The 18,272-nt window shown below is 32.8% G+C and overlaps 2 protein-coding genes across 2 annotated transcripts in view; both read right to left on the reverse strand.

The window, feature by feature from the left end:
• LOC133192203 (glycerol kinase-like) overlaps nt 1-18,272 on the reverse strand; it is a 419,267-nt gene that overhangs the window by 261,416 nt on the left and 139,579 nt on the right. The gene's annotated exons all lie outside the window — the stretch shown is intronic.
• LOC133192198 (FAD-dependent oxidoreductase domain-containing protein 1-like) lies at nt 783-10,815 on the reverse strand. Its single transcript, XM_061328164.1, has 11 exons — nt 10,730-10,815; nt 9,715-9,931; nt 8,123-8,306; nt 7,757-7,886; nt 7,418-7,517; nt 6,685-6,779; nt 5,479-5,642; nt 4,403-4,548; nt 3,188-3,326; nt 2,178-2,282; nt 783-1,597 (listed from the first exon to the last, which is right to left on the reverse strand). The coding sequence occupies exons 2-11, from the start codon at nt 9,921-9,923 to the stop codon at nt 1,343-1,345; spliced, it is 1,527 nt and encodes a 508-aa protein (XP_061184148.1). The 5' UTR covers nt 9,924-9,931; nt 10,730-10,815; the 3' UTR covers nt 783-1,342.

Genomic DNA, 18,272 nt, shown 5'->3' on the forward strand with positions numbered 1-18,272 from the left:
TGTTACAGTGACCTTGACTTGGTGCAATATCCCAAAGGTCACAGGGCAATGAGATGCTGAAATCGTCTTCCAAGCTGTAACTTTACAACCCTTTCTTGGTATAATTAAAAGATAAGTATGCTATTCCCTGTGAACTATAGGTGAGGCATAATCTCAGTTTCATCACTCTCAAAGCACATATTAAGCAGTTAAGATGTTGAAATATGTCACAAATGGTGCCCAGACTATAACTTCCTATTGGGAGGTAGTTAAATTTTAATTTTTTTGTAATTTGTATATTAAGGGGTACTACATGTATTTTGTTGAGACTTAAATTTGTGGATATAATTCTACTTATTTTTCCTTTGGCAGTCATGGGTGTTGGAATCAATACAATTATAAAGTTTGTCTTCAACATCTATACATTGTTTTGCAATTTCGTTTAAAACTGTTCCTTATATTCCCAACAACTTTATTAAGAGCTCATCTATCCTATAGAGTATTTTGTTATGTCAATAAGTCATTCTAGAAAGTTCCTTGAGAAATGAAAGGCTCTTGTTTGTTTGTTTTTTTTAAGAAAAAAAAGCACAGTATTTTTTATGAAATGAAAACCAGGGAAATGCGGTGTTGTAAAATTCTTATAGAACTACAGTGTATATTGATTTGATTGTGTTTCTTGTCTTATTTCAAACATGGATAATATACAGAAAACAATGAAGATGTTCTTTTTGTTAAAAAGATATTTTATTGACAAAAATATGAATACATTAAATCTTTAAAAGTTCAAAGTATAAAATGCCCATTTTAACAAACAAAGAAAACAAAACTCTTAAAATTGATAAATCATAAACACAATTCAATGTGTCCCTTAAAGAAATATATTGATATTAAAACCATGAACCTTCTATAACTAAATTCTTTTACTAGTTACATTATGCATCATTAAGTAATTTTTATTCATGTACAGAAGTTATAAATCTTGCTGGGAAGCACAAAACATTGAGGACAAGTACGCATATCCCTGACAAACAATTTGTATAAAGACTATAAACTTGCATGTCAACAAAAAGTGATGATAAGACAAGGAAAAAAAACTTTGCAACAGGCATGGGGTTTTACTGCAAGAGTTATCTTTCTTTTCCTTTAACTTTACAATGAAAAGGGGAATAATTCAATTCAAATACAAAGTTGAGTTATCTTCCTTTCAATATTTCTTTCAGCAGAAAAAGGCTGTGCCTGAGAATCTAAATACATGCATTATTTTTTTTATTTGCCTATATGACCAGTCTGAATATTCCTGATAAAGGACTAGTATGAAATCTGTAAAATTTGATCACAACAAAGCTACTGATTTTCTGAGAAATCACACAATAAAATCCTCACACACTTTCTCTCCATCAATTATCCTTTCAAATGAGAATCTGCTTAAGTCCACTGATTTGTACTTCCTGCGCAGCAGCATTTCACTGATGGCATTTCCAATACAGATTGACTGCTGAAGACCATGTCCACTCATTCCATTTGCAAAATAAAAGTTTGGTATCATTGGATGTTGTCCAATAATCAAATTTTGGTCCCAGATGTTGTAGTCATAGAAACCTGCCCAAGCACTTTTTAACTGCCAAAATAAATAAATAAATAAATAAATGCACAATAATTCATCATGTAAATCTTTGTAATATGACCATCCATTGAAAAGAAAATTAATTCTGATATTTGCCGATATGGACAATTTTTTTTTTTTTTTTTTTTTTTTTTTTTTAACAATTTTCATACTGACTGCTGTATTATTATTTTTCAAAAATGTATCATTATGTAAAAGATATTCAACAGAAATTTATTAACCCCCCTACACATGTCACAAAATAATTTTAAGTGAAAATAAGATTTTTGACAATAATAATAGGAACACTTATTATATCTCTGATAAATACGAAATTATTGGCTTGTGAAGATATGGTCATATTGAATATGTAATTCATATCGCATAAGTCATATACTCATCATTTTTTCTCTCAATATTTTCTATAAAGAATAAATAAAAAAGAACTCTTTCCCCAAATCTATTTCCTTTTTTTCAATTTACTGAAAATATTGATAAAATTGGTAGATACACTGACTCATGTGTTAACAGTAAACTGAGAGTGATTTTTCTTTCAATTCATTTGTACAGTTGTAGAATCTTTGTAAATACTTGCCTTGATATTTTCAAATGCTGGAACTCTGTGAGCTAATCTAGGCCATATTTTTTCATTGAAGAAATCATAATCAACATCCATATTATCAATCGATGGTTCCTCTTCCTGAAATATATATCATGTCTTTACTATTTTAGAAAGGACCAAGAGCAACAGACAGAAAAATATGCCCAAACTCTTAATGGGCTTTACACAGTTTTTCAGTAAAAATATTTTATCCTAGCTTTATCATGATTTATGTTTATCAGAAAGCATGTTGTTACATTGCATTTGTCCAAGGTTTAGAATTTACATGTGGAGGAATCCATGAAGCTACATGTAGACTTTTTTGGTCCAGTTTTTGCATGCTACAGTTTTTGAGTTGCAGATTAAAAATAAAAACATGGGTTGCTATAATTTAGTCCCAACACAACTTTGTCAAATTAAATTACATATATACATATTTTGTAATTCTACTTCAAAAGAGTACTTTGTTATACCTTTAAAAATTGTTTCCTATATAAATCAATACTGAGAAAAGTCTCAAATTTTTAATTTTTTACTGTGCGTTTCTGAAAAAAAAAATCAATGTTGGACCACTGAGTGAGATGTTAGACCTGTCGATGAGATATTGGACCGCTGTGACATTTTTTTGTTTCACACTATAGGCAGGATAAGCTATTTCTTACTTGCATTTGTTGGTGTTCAACAGTTATGGAAATGACTGAGTTAATTTCGCAGTGCAGGTAAACTGCACAAAATTTACATCAATCATTGCAAACATGGACGCCAGCACAAGATATGTCAAAATGAAAAGTAAAAGATATAATATAACATTTATTGATTGTGTTCTTTGCTGAAAACATTTTGCTGAACCTTTGAACCAATCTGTTTGGTTCTTGGGTCCAACAAAATGCATGTTGCCCGAACACAGTCAATAAATGTATAAGGTTTATGACATATTTGGCAGTTTCTTGCATTTGGACACCTGAAAAGTTGTTCTCCTCATACAGAAGTATTATCACACAAACCTCTGATTCTGGAGATGCCCCACATATATACATGCCTCCGAGTCCCTCCCTCCTGAAGTAAGTCCCCGTAGTGTCCACAGTAAGGGGTGTACTTATACCAGGGCCATTAGGACAGTGAAAGACATAAACAAACCTCTTCCTGTAAATCAAAAATACAGGAAAACAAAGTTTTACTCAAGCATCTGAAATATTATCACATTATTATTACATTATTTTAATATTAATTAAATATTATTAGCATAGCACAATGTAAAAAGAGACAGCTATGTGATACAAGTATCAGAATGCCAATATTTGAAGACCATTTATAGCAAGTTTGCTCATACAGATGTCACACTAAATATTATAACATAACAAATGTTTAATCACAAATACCTTAAAATGACAAATTATCAACTGAAAATAATAAATTATGGCTCTAGACAAATCACTTAAGCTGTTAGTCCCAACATTTTTGGTATATAATCATGTTTTAGTGTACCTAAATAAGGAAGAAAAACAAAACTGACTTCATACAAGTTGATGAAATAAATGGATAGAATAGTTGATGCACATGTCAGGGAACTAATAAAATGTTTGCACTGCCCATACAGAGATGGGAATTAAAAGAATGTTTACCTTGACTGCACAGTGGTAATAACAGAATATTTTTGTTGAAAAAGTGATTTTATGAAAGCATGTTTACACGTACCATGGTTGTACTGGTAACAGAATGGATAGAATATCTTGCTTGTACAATGTACTTGCAAGAGAAAGGGTAGAATGTTTACTTTGATTGGACAGATAAGGTAATAGAGAAAATGCTTACCTTCATTGTTAAGGTAAAGGGATAGAAAGTATGTCAACCTTGGTTGGACAAGTAAAATAATGAATAGCAAACTTACCTTGGTTGTTCAGGTAAGAGAATTTACATGATTTTGTCTTGGATGTACAGAAAGAGAGAATGGACAGAATGTTTATCTTGGTATTTGGTTGTACAGGTGAAGATTTACCAGGGTTGTACTGGTGAGGATTGAATGTAAACCTAGGTTGTACAGGTGGGGACTGAATGTTTACCTGGGTTGTACAGGTGAGGATTGAATGTTTACCTGGGTTGTACAGGTGAGAATTGAATGGAAACCTTGGTTGCACACATGGGGACTGAATGTTTACCTTGTTTGTCAGGTGAGGATTGACTGTAAACCTCTATTGTAAAGGTGAGGATTGAATGTTTACCTTGGTTGTACAGGTAAGGGGATGGACAGAAGCCCAGGTTCTGTACCCACTCCTGCCATCTCTGCTATTTCTGCTGCCCAAGGACCACCACAGTTTACCACCTGACCACAGGTTGTCTCATACAATGCTCCATCTGCATCTTTTGACTGTTGGTATGGAGCAGAAATAAAGCTTTCATTATCAGAATTATGAAATGACAACTTCTGTCTAGAGGATTTGATTAGAAATAAAACCTCCATCTTCCAGGTTGTGTTTTCAATCAATTCATCATTCCGAATTAATTGACTTTAGAGAATCAATGGGAGATCAGTTTTAAAACTGCTCAAATTTCTTATAGTCTGTAAACTAATATTATTTAGTCTTTAGCCTGATTAAAAAAGATGTCGCATAAATTAAGCATGATTAACTTATCATTTCAAAAGTATTCTGCAAATTGTTCAAAAGATGTGACATACAATCCCTTATCAAAAAATACCTGGCAGTTATTAAGTTTTTTAGGTAAATAAGCTTTATTACACATTGATTAAAAAACAAGTTCTACAACACACCTTAATCCTGTAGGTGTAAGGGAATCATTAATGTGTAACAAAGCCAAGAAACTTGTATGGAAACCATGCTTATGGGGAAGGGACGGGACCAACATTATACTTTTTTCATATGGAACCCGGCTTTTTCAATCTGGAAATCTAATCTGGGTATAGTAAAATACCCTTATAACAAACTGCCAGGGACAGAAAATTTTGCTTTATTATAAAAAGTAATTTGTTATATCCGTTAAGTTCTCAATACGTTTTAAACCCAAGGGGAAAAAAAATTACTTCACTGTAAGTGTGAATTCATTGTAAGTGTGTTTTACTGTATTTGTGAGAAGCAAGTTTTTCTCAATCCAGAAATCTTATATGAGTATATATGAGAAGCAATTTAAAGTTTTTCCCAATCTAGAAATCTAATTCATTTTTTTGTGAGAAGCAAGTTTACCAAGCACTATGCTAATTGTATTCAAAGGGTAAAACAGTGGTTACTTTTTATCTTGAGAAAGAGAACATATAAGAAAGAAATGTCAAATTCAAACTCACAATGACAGAGGCTAACATGTAGCGATCTGAGGTTCCCTTTTTATCGTACTTCTTGGTAAATCCCACAACCTCAGCATCAACATACTGGACTCCGAGGCTTAAATTCTTTCTTTTCAGAGCAGCTAGGAGAGAATGGGGGTCAAACCACCCTTCTCCATGTAAACCTGCACAAGGAAAATGTACATTAAAGAGAAGGCAGTGTAATATAAAATAGCAGAGTCTGGCTCAAAGTGTGTTAATGGTAAGAGTACAATGAGTTCAGAAATAATTTGTTAGAAATGCATTTAATATTCAATTTGGATTAATTAAATGTAAAAATGATACAAAGAAGAAGAGAAGAAATACTGAGATTGATTAAGCTTACAGCATACATGTATACACAGAAATTATTTGTTTTCTCAGAAATAAGAATGTTAATGTTACACAAAGTTAAAAACAAGAGTCCCATGAGCCACAATGCTCATCTGAGTCAGCATGGCTATAAAGCTGTTCTCCTTTAGTTGATTTAAAAAAATGCCCTCTTTATTCACATAAAAAATTCTGACCCCATATGTTGCCCACCTCTAGCCCTCATAGATTCATAACATAATCAAATTGAATTCACACGTCCTGGGGATGCTTCATTTACAATATGACTAACATAGCCTTGTATTTTGAAGAAGATTTCTTTTCATTTGTATATACCGGTACACATTCTTTAGATAAAATTTGATCCCTGATTTTACCCTTACTCTAACCTAAGATATATTTATTTGAAAGAAAAACTTATATCCCTGTAATTTGGGAATTTTTGCATATGAATACAATTTATAAGTTTCACACTGCTATAAGATTTTTCCTGTATATTCCAAAGTAAAACTTTGCTCCTCTAAAAACTTCCACATCCTACCCACAGAGACATGCTTTGAATGAATTGGATCATTATTGTGGCAGGTTTGGATAAAATTGACCAAATGCTTTCAGAAATGTAGATGAATGTATGAAAAGTTTATATTCCACTCATGCAAAATGACCCAAAACTAATGATAGACACACAGCTGCCTGGCACTCATTGATCAGAATAGCTTACTTCTGTCTTTGGCTCTGATGAAATAAAAACCATGTCTTTTTTTTTGTCCAAAAAAATCCTTGTTGATTTGAAGGATTATTTTTATATTCAACAAGTGTTCAGTATTTTTCCTGGACACAGTGAGTTCTGATTTTTACCTAGAGAACCAACTTCTATTCCATCAAGATTCAACCATGGAAATCTTTCTCTGAGCATGTCTGCTGAAAAGAGCTCAACCTCTGCACCTAGATACCTGAAAAAATACAAAAACACCTTTAATATCATAATTTCAAATCCCACCACTCCTTGAAGATCAGGGTATAATGGCTTTGTCCTGTCTCTCCTTCTGTCCTTGACATTTGGTTTTACATTTGAAGATAAACTCTTCATTTTCAAAAGATTATGCAGACTAATGCCAGAAAACCTTTAATCAAAGAGACCCATTGAGTCATTCAGGTAATCTTAAAAATCCTCATATAACCATACTAAAATATGTTATTGAGACATGTTTATTATACTTCTTTTGAGAATACTCAAATTTGGTGGCTAAGAAGGCTTTCAAACTCAATAATGACCCCAAAAAGCACTGTATACAGCAATTTAATCATATTAATGACCTAGGAATCCTCATTATAAATATTGATAACAAATATTTATAAATATACCCCTTGACCAGGCTCATTCACTGACCTGAACTGACCTCAGCTGCTATGCAGCCTGGGTCAGGTCAGGACACCTTGTGGGCCAGGTCTCTGGTCCTTATTTCACCATGTTGACCTCATGAGGGGTAATTAATTGTATATAAATACTGCTTACATATGTTAATTAACTTCTGATTCAGAACATGTACTTGTAAGAAAAATGATAACTTCTTGATGAAAACTAAATTACTTTTGCATTTTTACGAGTTCAGCCAATTTTGCAGATTTTTCCCGAGGTGCCAAGAACAAGTAACCATGGTGATTAAACTGCACATCAGGAGGGGGCTCATCTAATTAAAAAAAAGAAATAGAAAGTAATTTTTCTTCACCATAACAAATTTTAAAAAGAAATAATATTGAAGAAATCAACACTTTCAAGTTATAAATACTAAGAAACATTAAAATGATCATAATACTAATCATTCCTCTTTTTATGTTATTTTACAATGTTTTTTAATAAGAAGTTTTACATACATGTACATCTGAGTATAATGATTGTTTGGAGTTACACCATATTAAGAAGCTTTACCTAACTCTCCTAAAAAATATTTAATGTTTCTGAGAAAGTCTGTGGTAAACATGGACATCTGGACATTTTCTGGTACACTAAACTGGTGCCTTATTCCTCCAGCAGATAGTGAAGATGAAGCTCTTGTGTACTAGAAAAAAAAAGAATCAGCACTATATAAAACATTTCTGGCCCAGCAAAATTTTTTTAAGATTAGATTTATTAGTTCTCAGTAATATTTTCATTTTGTCTAAAATAAACTTTTGATTTTAGAAGTGAAGAATCATAAAGCAGGTACACAGTACATGTAAATTCTATTTTCCCCTTGTTTTTTGTTAATCTTTTAATTAATTGTAGATCCTCTTTTAACTTGCATTACAATCTTACCATGGGATCTTTTTCTATGACAACAATATCATGTTCGTGCTTCTTTTGCTTGTGGGCAGTGAAGAAAGCTGCCGCAGACCCTACCAAGCCTCCCCCTACAATAGCCACATTGGTCGTCCTCGGGATGTCCTGCTTTGAGGAGAGGACCCGGGATATGGAATCTTTGAGAACTTTACCCAGGTCCCTGTCATAAATTTTAAAGTAAAGAAAATCATGCTTTGTCAAAATAGATCTTAATTATTTTATAAAGGGTACAGTCAAAAGTGAACAAAGGATGAAAATTTCCTTCCTTATGGCAAAGCAATCACAATACATATGTATGTATATGTAAAGATTTGTACACTACATATACTTTAACAAATTTGTTCAATGGATACAATGAATTACGGATATAGTGAAGTAAATGAGTTATACTGATATAATGAATTACAGATATTATATTGTGAAGTAATTGATGCATGTGCTATATGAATTAATTTTCTTATCTAAGAAATCTAGCAATAAAGTAAACAATGAAAAGGCCAAGTTATGGTAAGAAATTTCAGTTTTAAATTTGCATTGTGTGTTGCTACAGTCTCGGGCAGTTATCAGATTGATACAATTTGAATTTCTTGCTTTAGCACATACATGAATGCCAATGTTTATAAAAATTACTGTGAACCAACATTCCTTCTAGGCTAATATATTGTGTATATGCATGACCTAAATATCTGAACATACATCATAAATCAACAAGTTTCTTTTGCATTTTTGTTGTTTCTAAGTTGTTCTTGCTTCCAGTACATTGCTTGTGGCAATGCATTTTTGTATGCTTGAGATCTAATGTCAGATATGGGTGTTCAGAAGAAAATGAGAATTGGTCAAAATGGTTATCTAGTGAGGTGTACTTGAAATTGATAACATATTTAATACTTGTCAGACAAAACCATGATACTAATCTTGTTTACTACTGATTGAAGTTAATATTGTTTTGAACTAAGGAATTATAGAAAATCTCTTCTGCACAAGGACATACTCAAGGACATAGTCTACTTAAATGAAGTTTTAAACAAACAAGAGATGAAAAAGCACAATTTTTTCTCAGAAATTATTCTCATTGTTATGCAGATATCAATATCACCATTTAACATTATGCTAGCCACAACATACACATAAATGATTGTAATTTTAATAAGATTTATACATTTGACATACAGAGCATTTGTAATTCCAAGTTACCTGATATAAAAGTCTTTTAGAAATTCCTATAACATGCCCTTGCACCTGATTGATTTATTGTAAATTCCAACTGCTATTGGCATTTGATTGGTATTGCCTGATAGTATGATGTCATTAATATGTAATAATGTTTATATATAATCATTACATGTTTAAGATCACATAAACTAAAATGTAAATGTTGTTAGTAAAATTTCAAATCTTATATTTACATTCAAACTGTTTGATGGCCATTGCTTAAATAAAATATAATTGGCCTTATAATTTACATGAAAATGTATTCAAGTTTTTTGGTTTTTTGGTTTTTTTTTTAAATCATGTCTATTTGCTTGAAAGGTTAATCAGAAATGTGAATAAAATTTGGTTTACAGTACCTTGGTTTCCCCCCTCCAGGTCGGATTTTTTCATTGCCCTCTTCATCATAAATGTAATCATCTTCATATGAATTGCCACCATTTCCCTTCTTTATATCAGAAAGGGATCTGATCCCTATTACTGATGCAGGGGGGCGTTTCTGTGCTGAGAGTGACCTGAATTGTCTGCATAAGTGACAGGACAACAAGTTTCTGTGAATATTCCTCATTACAATCTCTGGAAAAAAAATCATTCAAAATTTGCTATTTTTAACATAAAATAAAAATAAATAAATAAAAACACAGATACAATGGTAAAATTGACAAATGACTCATATAAATTTTCTCTATTATCGAACCTTCAGACCTTGTGTGTATATGTATATTTGGTATCTATATATTCATATACATGTTTCATGAAGATTAAAACCCAGGCCAAGCACAAGTGTTCCAGTGTACTATGTAGCAAAGACAAGGAGTTTATTAAGACAAAAATTACATTAAGGTCAAGATCTAGTAAATGACTTTAGACTGTCTTTTTGGTGCTAGATCCATTATGACGTCATAATTGTTTTAAGCTTAATTTTTCCCGTACTTTATGGCTGTAAAAGAATTGTGTAGCAAATGAAGGATTTTCAATGTATTCAATTTGAAATCATGTCAAAAGTAACCCCGATATCTATATTCAATTTAATATCATTTTAAAAAAGAGGTTAAGAAGAAATGAAAAACCGTTTTCTGAGAAACTGTAGGCAATATTGATACATTTCTTTTATCTGAGATGGAAAAAACTCCTAAATTTATACCTGACTTTCTTCGTTTTTCATTAAAAATTACAGTTTAAAATATGTTTTTTCGTCTAGTTTATCAAAAAATTATGTCCCGAAACACCCTATTTTTGCAAGCCATATTTGTAAAGGATCATTAAAAGAACTCGTTTCTCAAATTTGAAAAATTTGTAGGCATCTTTCATTTACTAGATCTTGACCTTAAAATGATAGCAAATGCATTTAAAAGCGTTTTGATTAATAATTACCTATGTAAGCTTTAGCTTGCAAAGATAAATCCAAATTAAATTCTTAAACTAGTAAAAGCCGTTTCACAGGTTTGTTTTTCATGTAGGAAATTTACTAGGCACAATAAATGACTAAATCCAAAACGAAACAACATTGATAATCCGGAAAGTGGTCACCTCGAGGTGACGAGCAAACTATATATAGGCCTTTCAACTAATTTTTCAAGTTGCACCTATGGTAAAAACATTTGATCGATAGATTTACAGCTACGTGAAATCCTCAAAAAAGATTATAACATGTACACACCTTTAATTAAATCTTTAAAATATTTAATTATTAATAGTTGATTTGTACGACGTTGTGTTTTAAGGACAGGTAAGTCAAGTGCGAAAAACGACCAACAAAGTGTCGATCAATGAGTTATCGTTTATAGGAATGACATATAGGCTTCTTCAGTTGGTATTGTTATGTACACAAAAGGGTTCCCTACATTGTTTTGTACACAAAAGGGTTGACCAGAACAAGGAGAATGTCTTCACTCTACCTGAAATAACGGGATCAAATGAATGGGGAACGGACTATATTCAAGATTTTTAACTCTCTCTGACAGTTGTTATGAGGAAGAAAATATAATGGAAGGTTTTTTGGGTGTGCATTGTTGTGCTTCTTATATAAAGATATACATTTCTACAAGTAAATGCAACAATTAATTATCTTATTCGTTTTACTAAGCACGAAGTAGAACGACCAAGCATAAAAATTTAATCGGGTTAAAATTAAGAAGGGGGTAGATTTCACTTTATATTTTTATTAAAAATTTCACTTATATATTATCTAACAGCGTCCGTAACTACATTATAAATAATTTTAACATTTGTGCTAAATTTTAAAACCACTGGATTCCGCTGACAGCAAAGGAACACTTGGGAAATGCTGAAAATTGACCTGTTAAAAAACTATTAGATACCTCAGACCTGCTGTAAACAAGTTCCGGTAATGAGTTATCGTTCTTAACATCGATCCCTAGCGGCAGTTGAAAGGCCTACTATATAGGTTATATAAATAAAATTATACATGTATATATTTTTATCAAATATTAACAGGGACTCAAATTATTTATGTTCAGACATTGTTCACAAAACAAAATAAATAAATAAACAAACAAACAAAAAACCACAGGCGCTTGGGGGCGGGACCCCCCCCCCTTTCCCGTGTTCCGTACCCCAAGGCTTCTTTGACTTTTTTTAAAATAAAATATTTTTCTATGACACATTCACAAAGTATTACAACTGAAATATCCAAATTATAACCTAAAACTAGCCTTTTATAAACTTATAGTATCAGAGAGTGTGCCGTTACAGGTGTAAAGACGAATAATGACCCCCATAGAATAATGACCGGGGGGTCATATTTCAACGACAAAAAATGACCCCCCACCCATAGAAAAAAATAATTTTTTGTAGAAAAAGAGACCTAGGGGTCAAATTTTTATGTGTGCGTCCTATAAAAAATTGACCCCCGTTGAAAAATGACCCCCTTTCCAACAGAGTGCATGTACGAAATTTATAACGGGTGACTGATGCCAAGGTTTGAACCTCAATGTTTGATATTCTTCTTTATGCCTTTTTTGACCAACACTGGACGAACGCGCAATTAAAATGCAATAAAACCGCATTACATTTACCTGCATAATTCTATCTTTTAAGCCTATTGTGTTCTCAGCACATATTGAAAATCGCAAAATGGCTACTATTGGTTATAACTGATAACGTAATTTCCCTTTATGACTGTCTTCCATTTGTTTCATATTTGGATATTTGACTGATTATAGACATTCATAGCTAAATAACAGACAAGCGGGATGTTCTGGCTTTTCATTGGTAAACATGTCTCCCAAAGTAATCAACATGCTTTGAGTAGGATCAACCTTTTTTTTTAAAAAAATGAAGGGAAAAAAAAGAATGAGATAAGTTTTCAGAAATAAATACGGAAAGTTATGCAATATATTATATATGTAAATTTTGAATGACATAATGAGGTAGAATGTATCGAAAATGACGTAATAACTCGTGCGAACGACATACTGTGGATATATATATTTCTTAATAAAAAATGGTGAAGATAACGAACAGTGATGATTTTAAAATATCCACAATGAGTACAAATTTGTTAACAGGGCATAAAAAAGGACCCCCGAAAATTGCAGAGGTGGGATCAGGTGCCTAGAAAGAGTAAGCATTTCCTGTTGTCCCGTCACACCCGCCGTGAGAGCTCTGAATAAATCAGGTAAAGGGACATTCCGTTGTCGAATTTAGTATAAAAACAAGGGCCAAACAATTGACCTAATTATAGGTTTTATTTGTTGACAGGGTCATTGATACGACCATTAAATCTACGAAATGCTGACTTTAAACGAGATTGTTGAAACCCCTGTAACATCAATTTACATGTATCTGTCAGTAGCCTGTCTCGATTTAAAAATTAATCGTTCTCTTGGGTATCGAATAAGTTGGTAGACGTAAACATTATATGCAAATGATTGCAGAATATTACTTCATAAATAAGGAAAATTGACAATAGAAAAGGCTGAAGTCATCCCGTTTTCAGACAATTTAGTTGTTAGTTGGTCTTTATGGTCTATAGTCAGTAGAACGTCCAAATATGAAGCAGACGTGGCAATCATAAGAAGGACATAAAATTTCTGCATGTCTGAAATATATACAATCTTAAAATGTGCATTCAATTTTATTTATAAACAGTGGTCTACTCTATGGGAATTTCTTTTCAAGTATATAGAAGTAATACAGGAGAATCAAGTCTGTTAACATGGTCGTCTGAGAATATGATACATACATGTAAGAGGAATATTTTTTAATCAACTTTAAAACAGTGATACATTTGTCAAATCAATATGGAAACATCTTCAATACAGTATATATTGAAGTAGATTAATGTTTTCAATTTATAATTAAAGACAAGACTATATTATTGACCTTCAAGAGGAATACATGTATAAGGATTTATTTTTCCTACATTAAACTAAAAATAGATTGAAAACAATTCTGAAAAGTTATTTCACCTGCATCTGAATTCTACTCAAGTGAACATAATATTTAGGCACAAAGAATCGGAGAAGAGGGAGGGATTGTTTTAGCAATTTCTAATATGAAAATGTTCATTGAAAGTCTTGTAACCACCCCCTCTTTCTTGTACAGTATAGTTAAAAAATCTCTCCTACTTGGGTGAACAAGATGAACATTACATTCAGGCATATAGAATCAGGGATGGGGTGTCCACCCCCTTCCATTTCCATGAAGGTATTCTTTTTTATTTTTTCGCTTGAAAATGGTCATTGCAAGTCTGGTTGTCCTACCCCCAACTTTTTGATACAATAGAGTAAAAGAAAATTCCACTTACATCAATAAACTTTTTGAGGGGTTCATCAAAGATATTTTTAACTAAAAGTATTTTTTGACTCTTATAATGCGCCATTTCCCCTTTCGATGCTATGCCCGACATTTATTTTTTCTACATTGCACCAAAACTACATTTCAAATGCAAAAATAATACTGGTTATGCTTATGTTAACTCCTATTCTTTCACTGTGTTTGGTTAGACTTGAGCAAATGTAAAGAAACTTGACATGTCTGCGTAATCAGTTTGTATCAATTTAATCGTTGAATCATATAATAAAACAATTATTGCTATTTTTCTGTCAGGACGATCAGTGATTTTCCACCATCGAAAAACAATGCTGTGACGGTCCATATTGTCGTTTTGTACATATTGTCGTCGGAGACAATATGTACCTACCCTCACTGCACATATTGTCGTCCATCGGTATATATTGTCGCCGGCGACAATATGTACCGAGACGAGCCTTATTTTCTTCCTGCATAATGGACGACAAAATGTACAGTCAAGCACCAGCACATATTGTCGTCGGCGACAATATGTACAGTCAAGGTCGGCATATATTGTCGTCGATATATTGTTTTCACGAATACTAGTATTTACTTGAGAAAGGAAAGAGAGATTTACAAACACACACACACGCGCGCACGGAGGGAGACAAACACCATTTCTAACAATACTGTAGGGAAAAAACATTCTGGGCAGAAAATTGTGTCCAGGATTGATGTACATCACTATGATATGTCAAAATACTGTAATTCTTTGAGACATCTGATAAATCAGCCTATTCTTTTTTCTTGTAAAATATACTTGGGAGATTGAATACACGTATTAGTTTTTTTGTTCAGTAGTAATGATTTTTTTGGAAATTAATTTTGCGTTTTTCTTATATACAATCATATGTAGATTAATTGGTGTTGAGGTTCACATTTTTAGATCACCTGAGCTGGAGTTCAAATGAGCTTTTCTGATTGTATTTTGTCTGACCGTGCCTCTGTCTGTAAACTTTTCACAATTTCAGCTTCTTCTCAAGAACTACTGGGTTAATTTCAACCAAACTTGCCACAAAGCATCAGTGGATAAAAGGGATTCAAGTTTGTTCAAATGAAGGGCCAGGCCCTCTTTCAAGGGAAGAAGTTAAGGATTAGTAAAAATTTAGTGACATCTTTTAAAAATCTTAAACACCACTGTGTCAGAAATGATGAAACTTATGTGAAAGCTTCATTATGACTTGTAGATTCAGTTTTACATGTATTCAGATCATGTCCCTCGAGGCTACAATAGGTGATCAAATTTTTTTCAAAGAATATTTAGAAAAAAAAATCCTTCATTTTTTTGTGCTGGGTCAGAAGAGATGATACTTATGTGAAAGCTTCGTTTTATAGCGTACGATCAATTTTGCGTAGCTGGCACGAAAAAAAATCCCTAACTGCTCAATGGCCATGAGTGCCAAGCATAGATCTAAAGAACTACACACGCTAGCTCTCGATTCCCGCCTACATTTTACACCCATTTAATTCAATACTAATGACAATTTGGCCGTAAAATCTTTGTTGAATGCAAAGAACAGTTCAATAGTAATTTTAATTCCAGTGTTAAATAGTTATTTACCCCTAATTCCAGCTCTTTGAATAAGGGGGGTAGACGATATTTTTCATTGAAATCGGGCTTTAAAGCATCACCACGTTTTAAAATATTCTTGGATATGAATAAATTTTCCTCAGATCTTTTCTTATGTATTACTCATATAAAATTAAACATATATTATTAATAAAATACAATGTTTTAGTTGTAAACCCAAATGATATTGGTAAAAAAAAATAACCATTTTGGTAGTTTTTTGTCTGTAAACATATGTTCCCCCCGTGAAACAACAAAAGCTTTGGTATGAATTTGTGAAAGGACAGTCCATATTACCTGTAAAAAGGAATTTTGTTTCACGGGGGGGGGGGGGGGGGTTCCGTTGTTTTCTATAGTGAAAAATCACAAGTTTTACCAAAATTATAGAGTTATCTCTCATTGTTTTCCCAAAGAAGTAATGTCTTATGAAAATTCATATGAATATCTATATAGATATGAAAAATCATTCAAATATGTTAACTTTTGAAAAATGACTTGGAGGTAGGAGGGAGAACAATACTATAGTTTGCAGTTCTTTGCAGCCCTCCATCGGCAAGTGGTGACGTCTACGAATAAAAAAAAATCTCTAGATGGTCATTTTAAAAACAAAGAAAAAATCATTTTTGTTCAAATTATGACCCCATGGAATAGGTTGGGATCACAATGGGTGATTAAAGTCTTACATAGGAATATATACAGAAAATATTTAAAAATCTCCCAAACCAGACAGATATAGGACCGGCGCATCCCCCCCCCCCCCCCGGTTTAATTTTTTGTCTGCTTTGGTAAATTCTGTTTGTTTAACTTGTATATACTCTCAATTTAGTCCACAGATAAAATTTCATATTTCAATAATTTACTTAACATATACAGTAACACACTTTTACATACAAATGACTTTTTAAAAAAATTTTAGCTTGTCAAAAAAAATTCTGAACCACCCTCTCTTTTGTCTGGATCCACCACTGAGAACAGCAGTAAACCCGTGAATAGTGATAGGTATATGGAAGTTTCCTCAGGTAGCGCAGATTCAAGCATCTTCATATCAAACCGGGCCTAGGTTTGGGCCACAATAAGCGATCAATTTTTTACATAGGAATATAACTCTTTAATAATTATCTTCTCAAAAAGAGATTAAGGCAATGCAACAGAGCAAAACAAAGCAATGATTAGTCATATTTATATGGATTGTTGATTGATTGATTATTATTATTATACCTCTACTGAATTTTTCCCTATCTAACATTAGATCGCTAGATGTGACTATTTCCCTAGAAATCATTTTAAAAGAATGGACTAATCCCCGTATGTTAGTCAAGTGAGCTAATCCCCGCTTCGAAAGCTAATTCCAGGTTATCCGTAATCCTCTAGGTTTTACATTAAAATTGGTATTATATGTGAATGGACTAATCCCCGTGTGTTAGTTCATTGACCTAATCCCTGCTTTGAAATCGCGCTATCTGAATCCTCTAAATTTTACGTTTGTATCGGTTAATAAAACAGTTAAAAGTAAATCATAAAATAGTCCTGGCCTTGGGGAACTGAAATCTTGCTAACTCCCTCAATGATATACCTTAACTGTATATTGTTGTTTAACACCGAGTTGTCAATATTTCAGCCATATTTTGACGAGAACATTTAGTGTATATGGCCATTTTTGAAGTTTCTCTGGCCATATTTATATGGATCATTGCCGTGCATTGTCATGCGACATGTTCTGATGGATGACAATATGCACAGTGAGGGTAGGTACACATTGTCGCCGGCGACAATATGAACAAGACGACAAAATGTACCGTCAAAATCACGCTGCATGAAATAGCATACGAGACACGTCAGTGTGATATACACCCCAATTACATTCACAAAACTACCAAAAAACAACAAAAGAAGTCTTTAAGCAACAATATCTGTGGGGCGACAATATGTACAGTGAGGGTGAGGCACATAATGTCGCCAGCAACAATATGTACATGTGTTACTTTTCAGCCGGTGACAATATTTACCGATGGACTACAATATGTGCAGTGAGGGTAGGTACATATTGTCGCCGACGACAATATGTACAAAACGACAATATGTACCATCACAAATGCTCTCCTCGCCTTTTGTACTCAATAAATCTTTAACTCCACTTGATTCTGAATCATTAAATTGACCTTAAAAACAGCAATGATTGTATAATGTAATGAAATCAATATATCATCGATTTATTCCCAATGAAGCTCAAGTGAGCATTTTGGCCCTTGATTTATTATTTTTATTTTGCCCCCTAAAAGTTTCAACTTTAATCCGTTCTAATTCACAAGGGGTCATTATTCTACGGGGGTCATTTTTCTTCACGTAGGGTATGCAGGTTTTTAGGGTTATGACACTTTTTCTACGGGCAAAAGGGTCATTTTTCGACGTCGAATAATGACCGGGGGTCATTTTTCGCCGTTGAATAATGACCGGGGGTCAATATTCGACGTCGAAAAATGACCCCCGGTCATTATTCTATGGGGGTCATTATTCGTCTTTACACCGGAA

Source organism: Saccostrea echinata, unplaced genomic scaffold (assembly GCF_033153115.1).
Source record: "Saccostrea echinata isolate AGI-Se365-2 ecotype Australia unplaced genomic scaffold, CSIRO_AGI_Sech_v1 ptg000025l, whole genome shotgun sequence".
In the NCBI taxonomy this organism is placed as follows: Eukaryota; Metazoa; Mollusca; class Bivalvia; order Ostreida; family Ostreidae; genus Saccostrea; species Saccostrea echinata.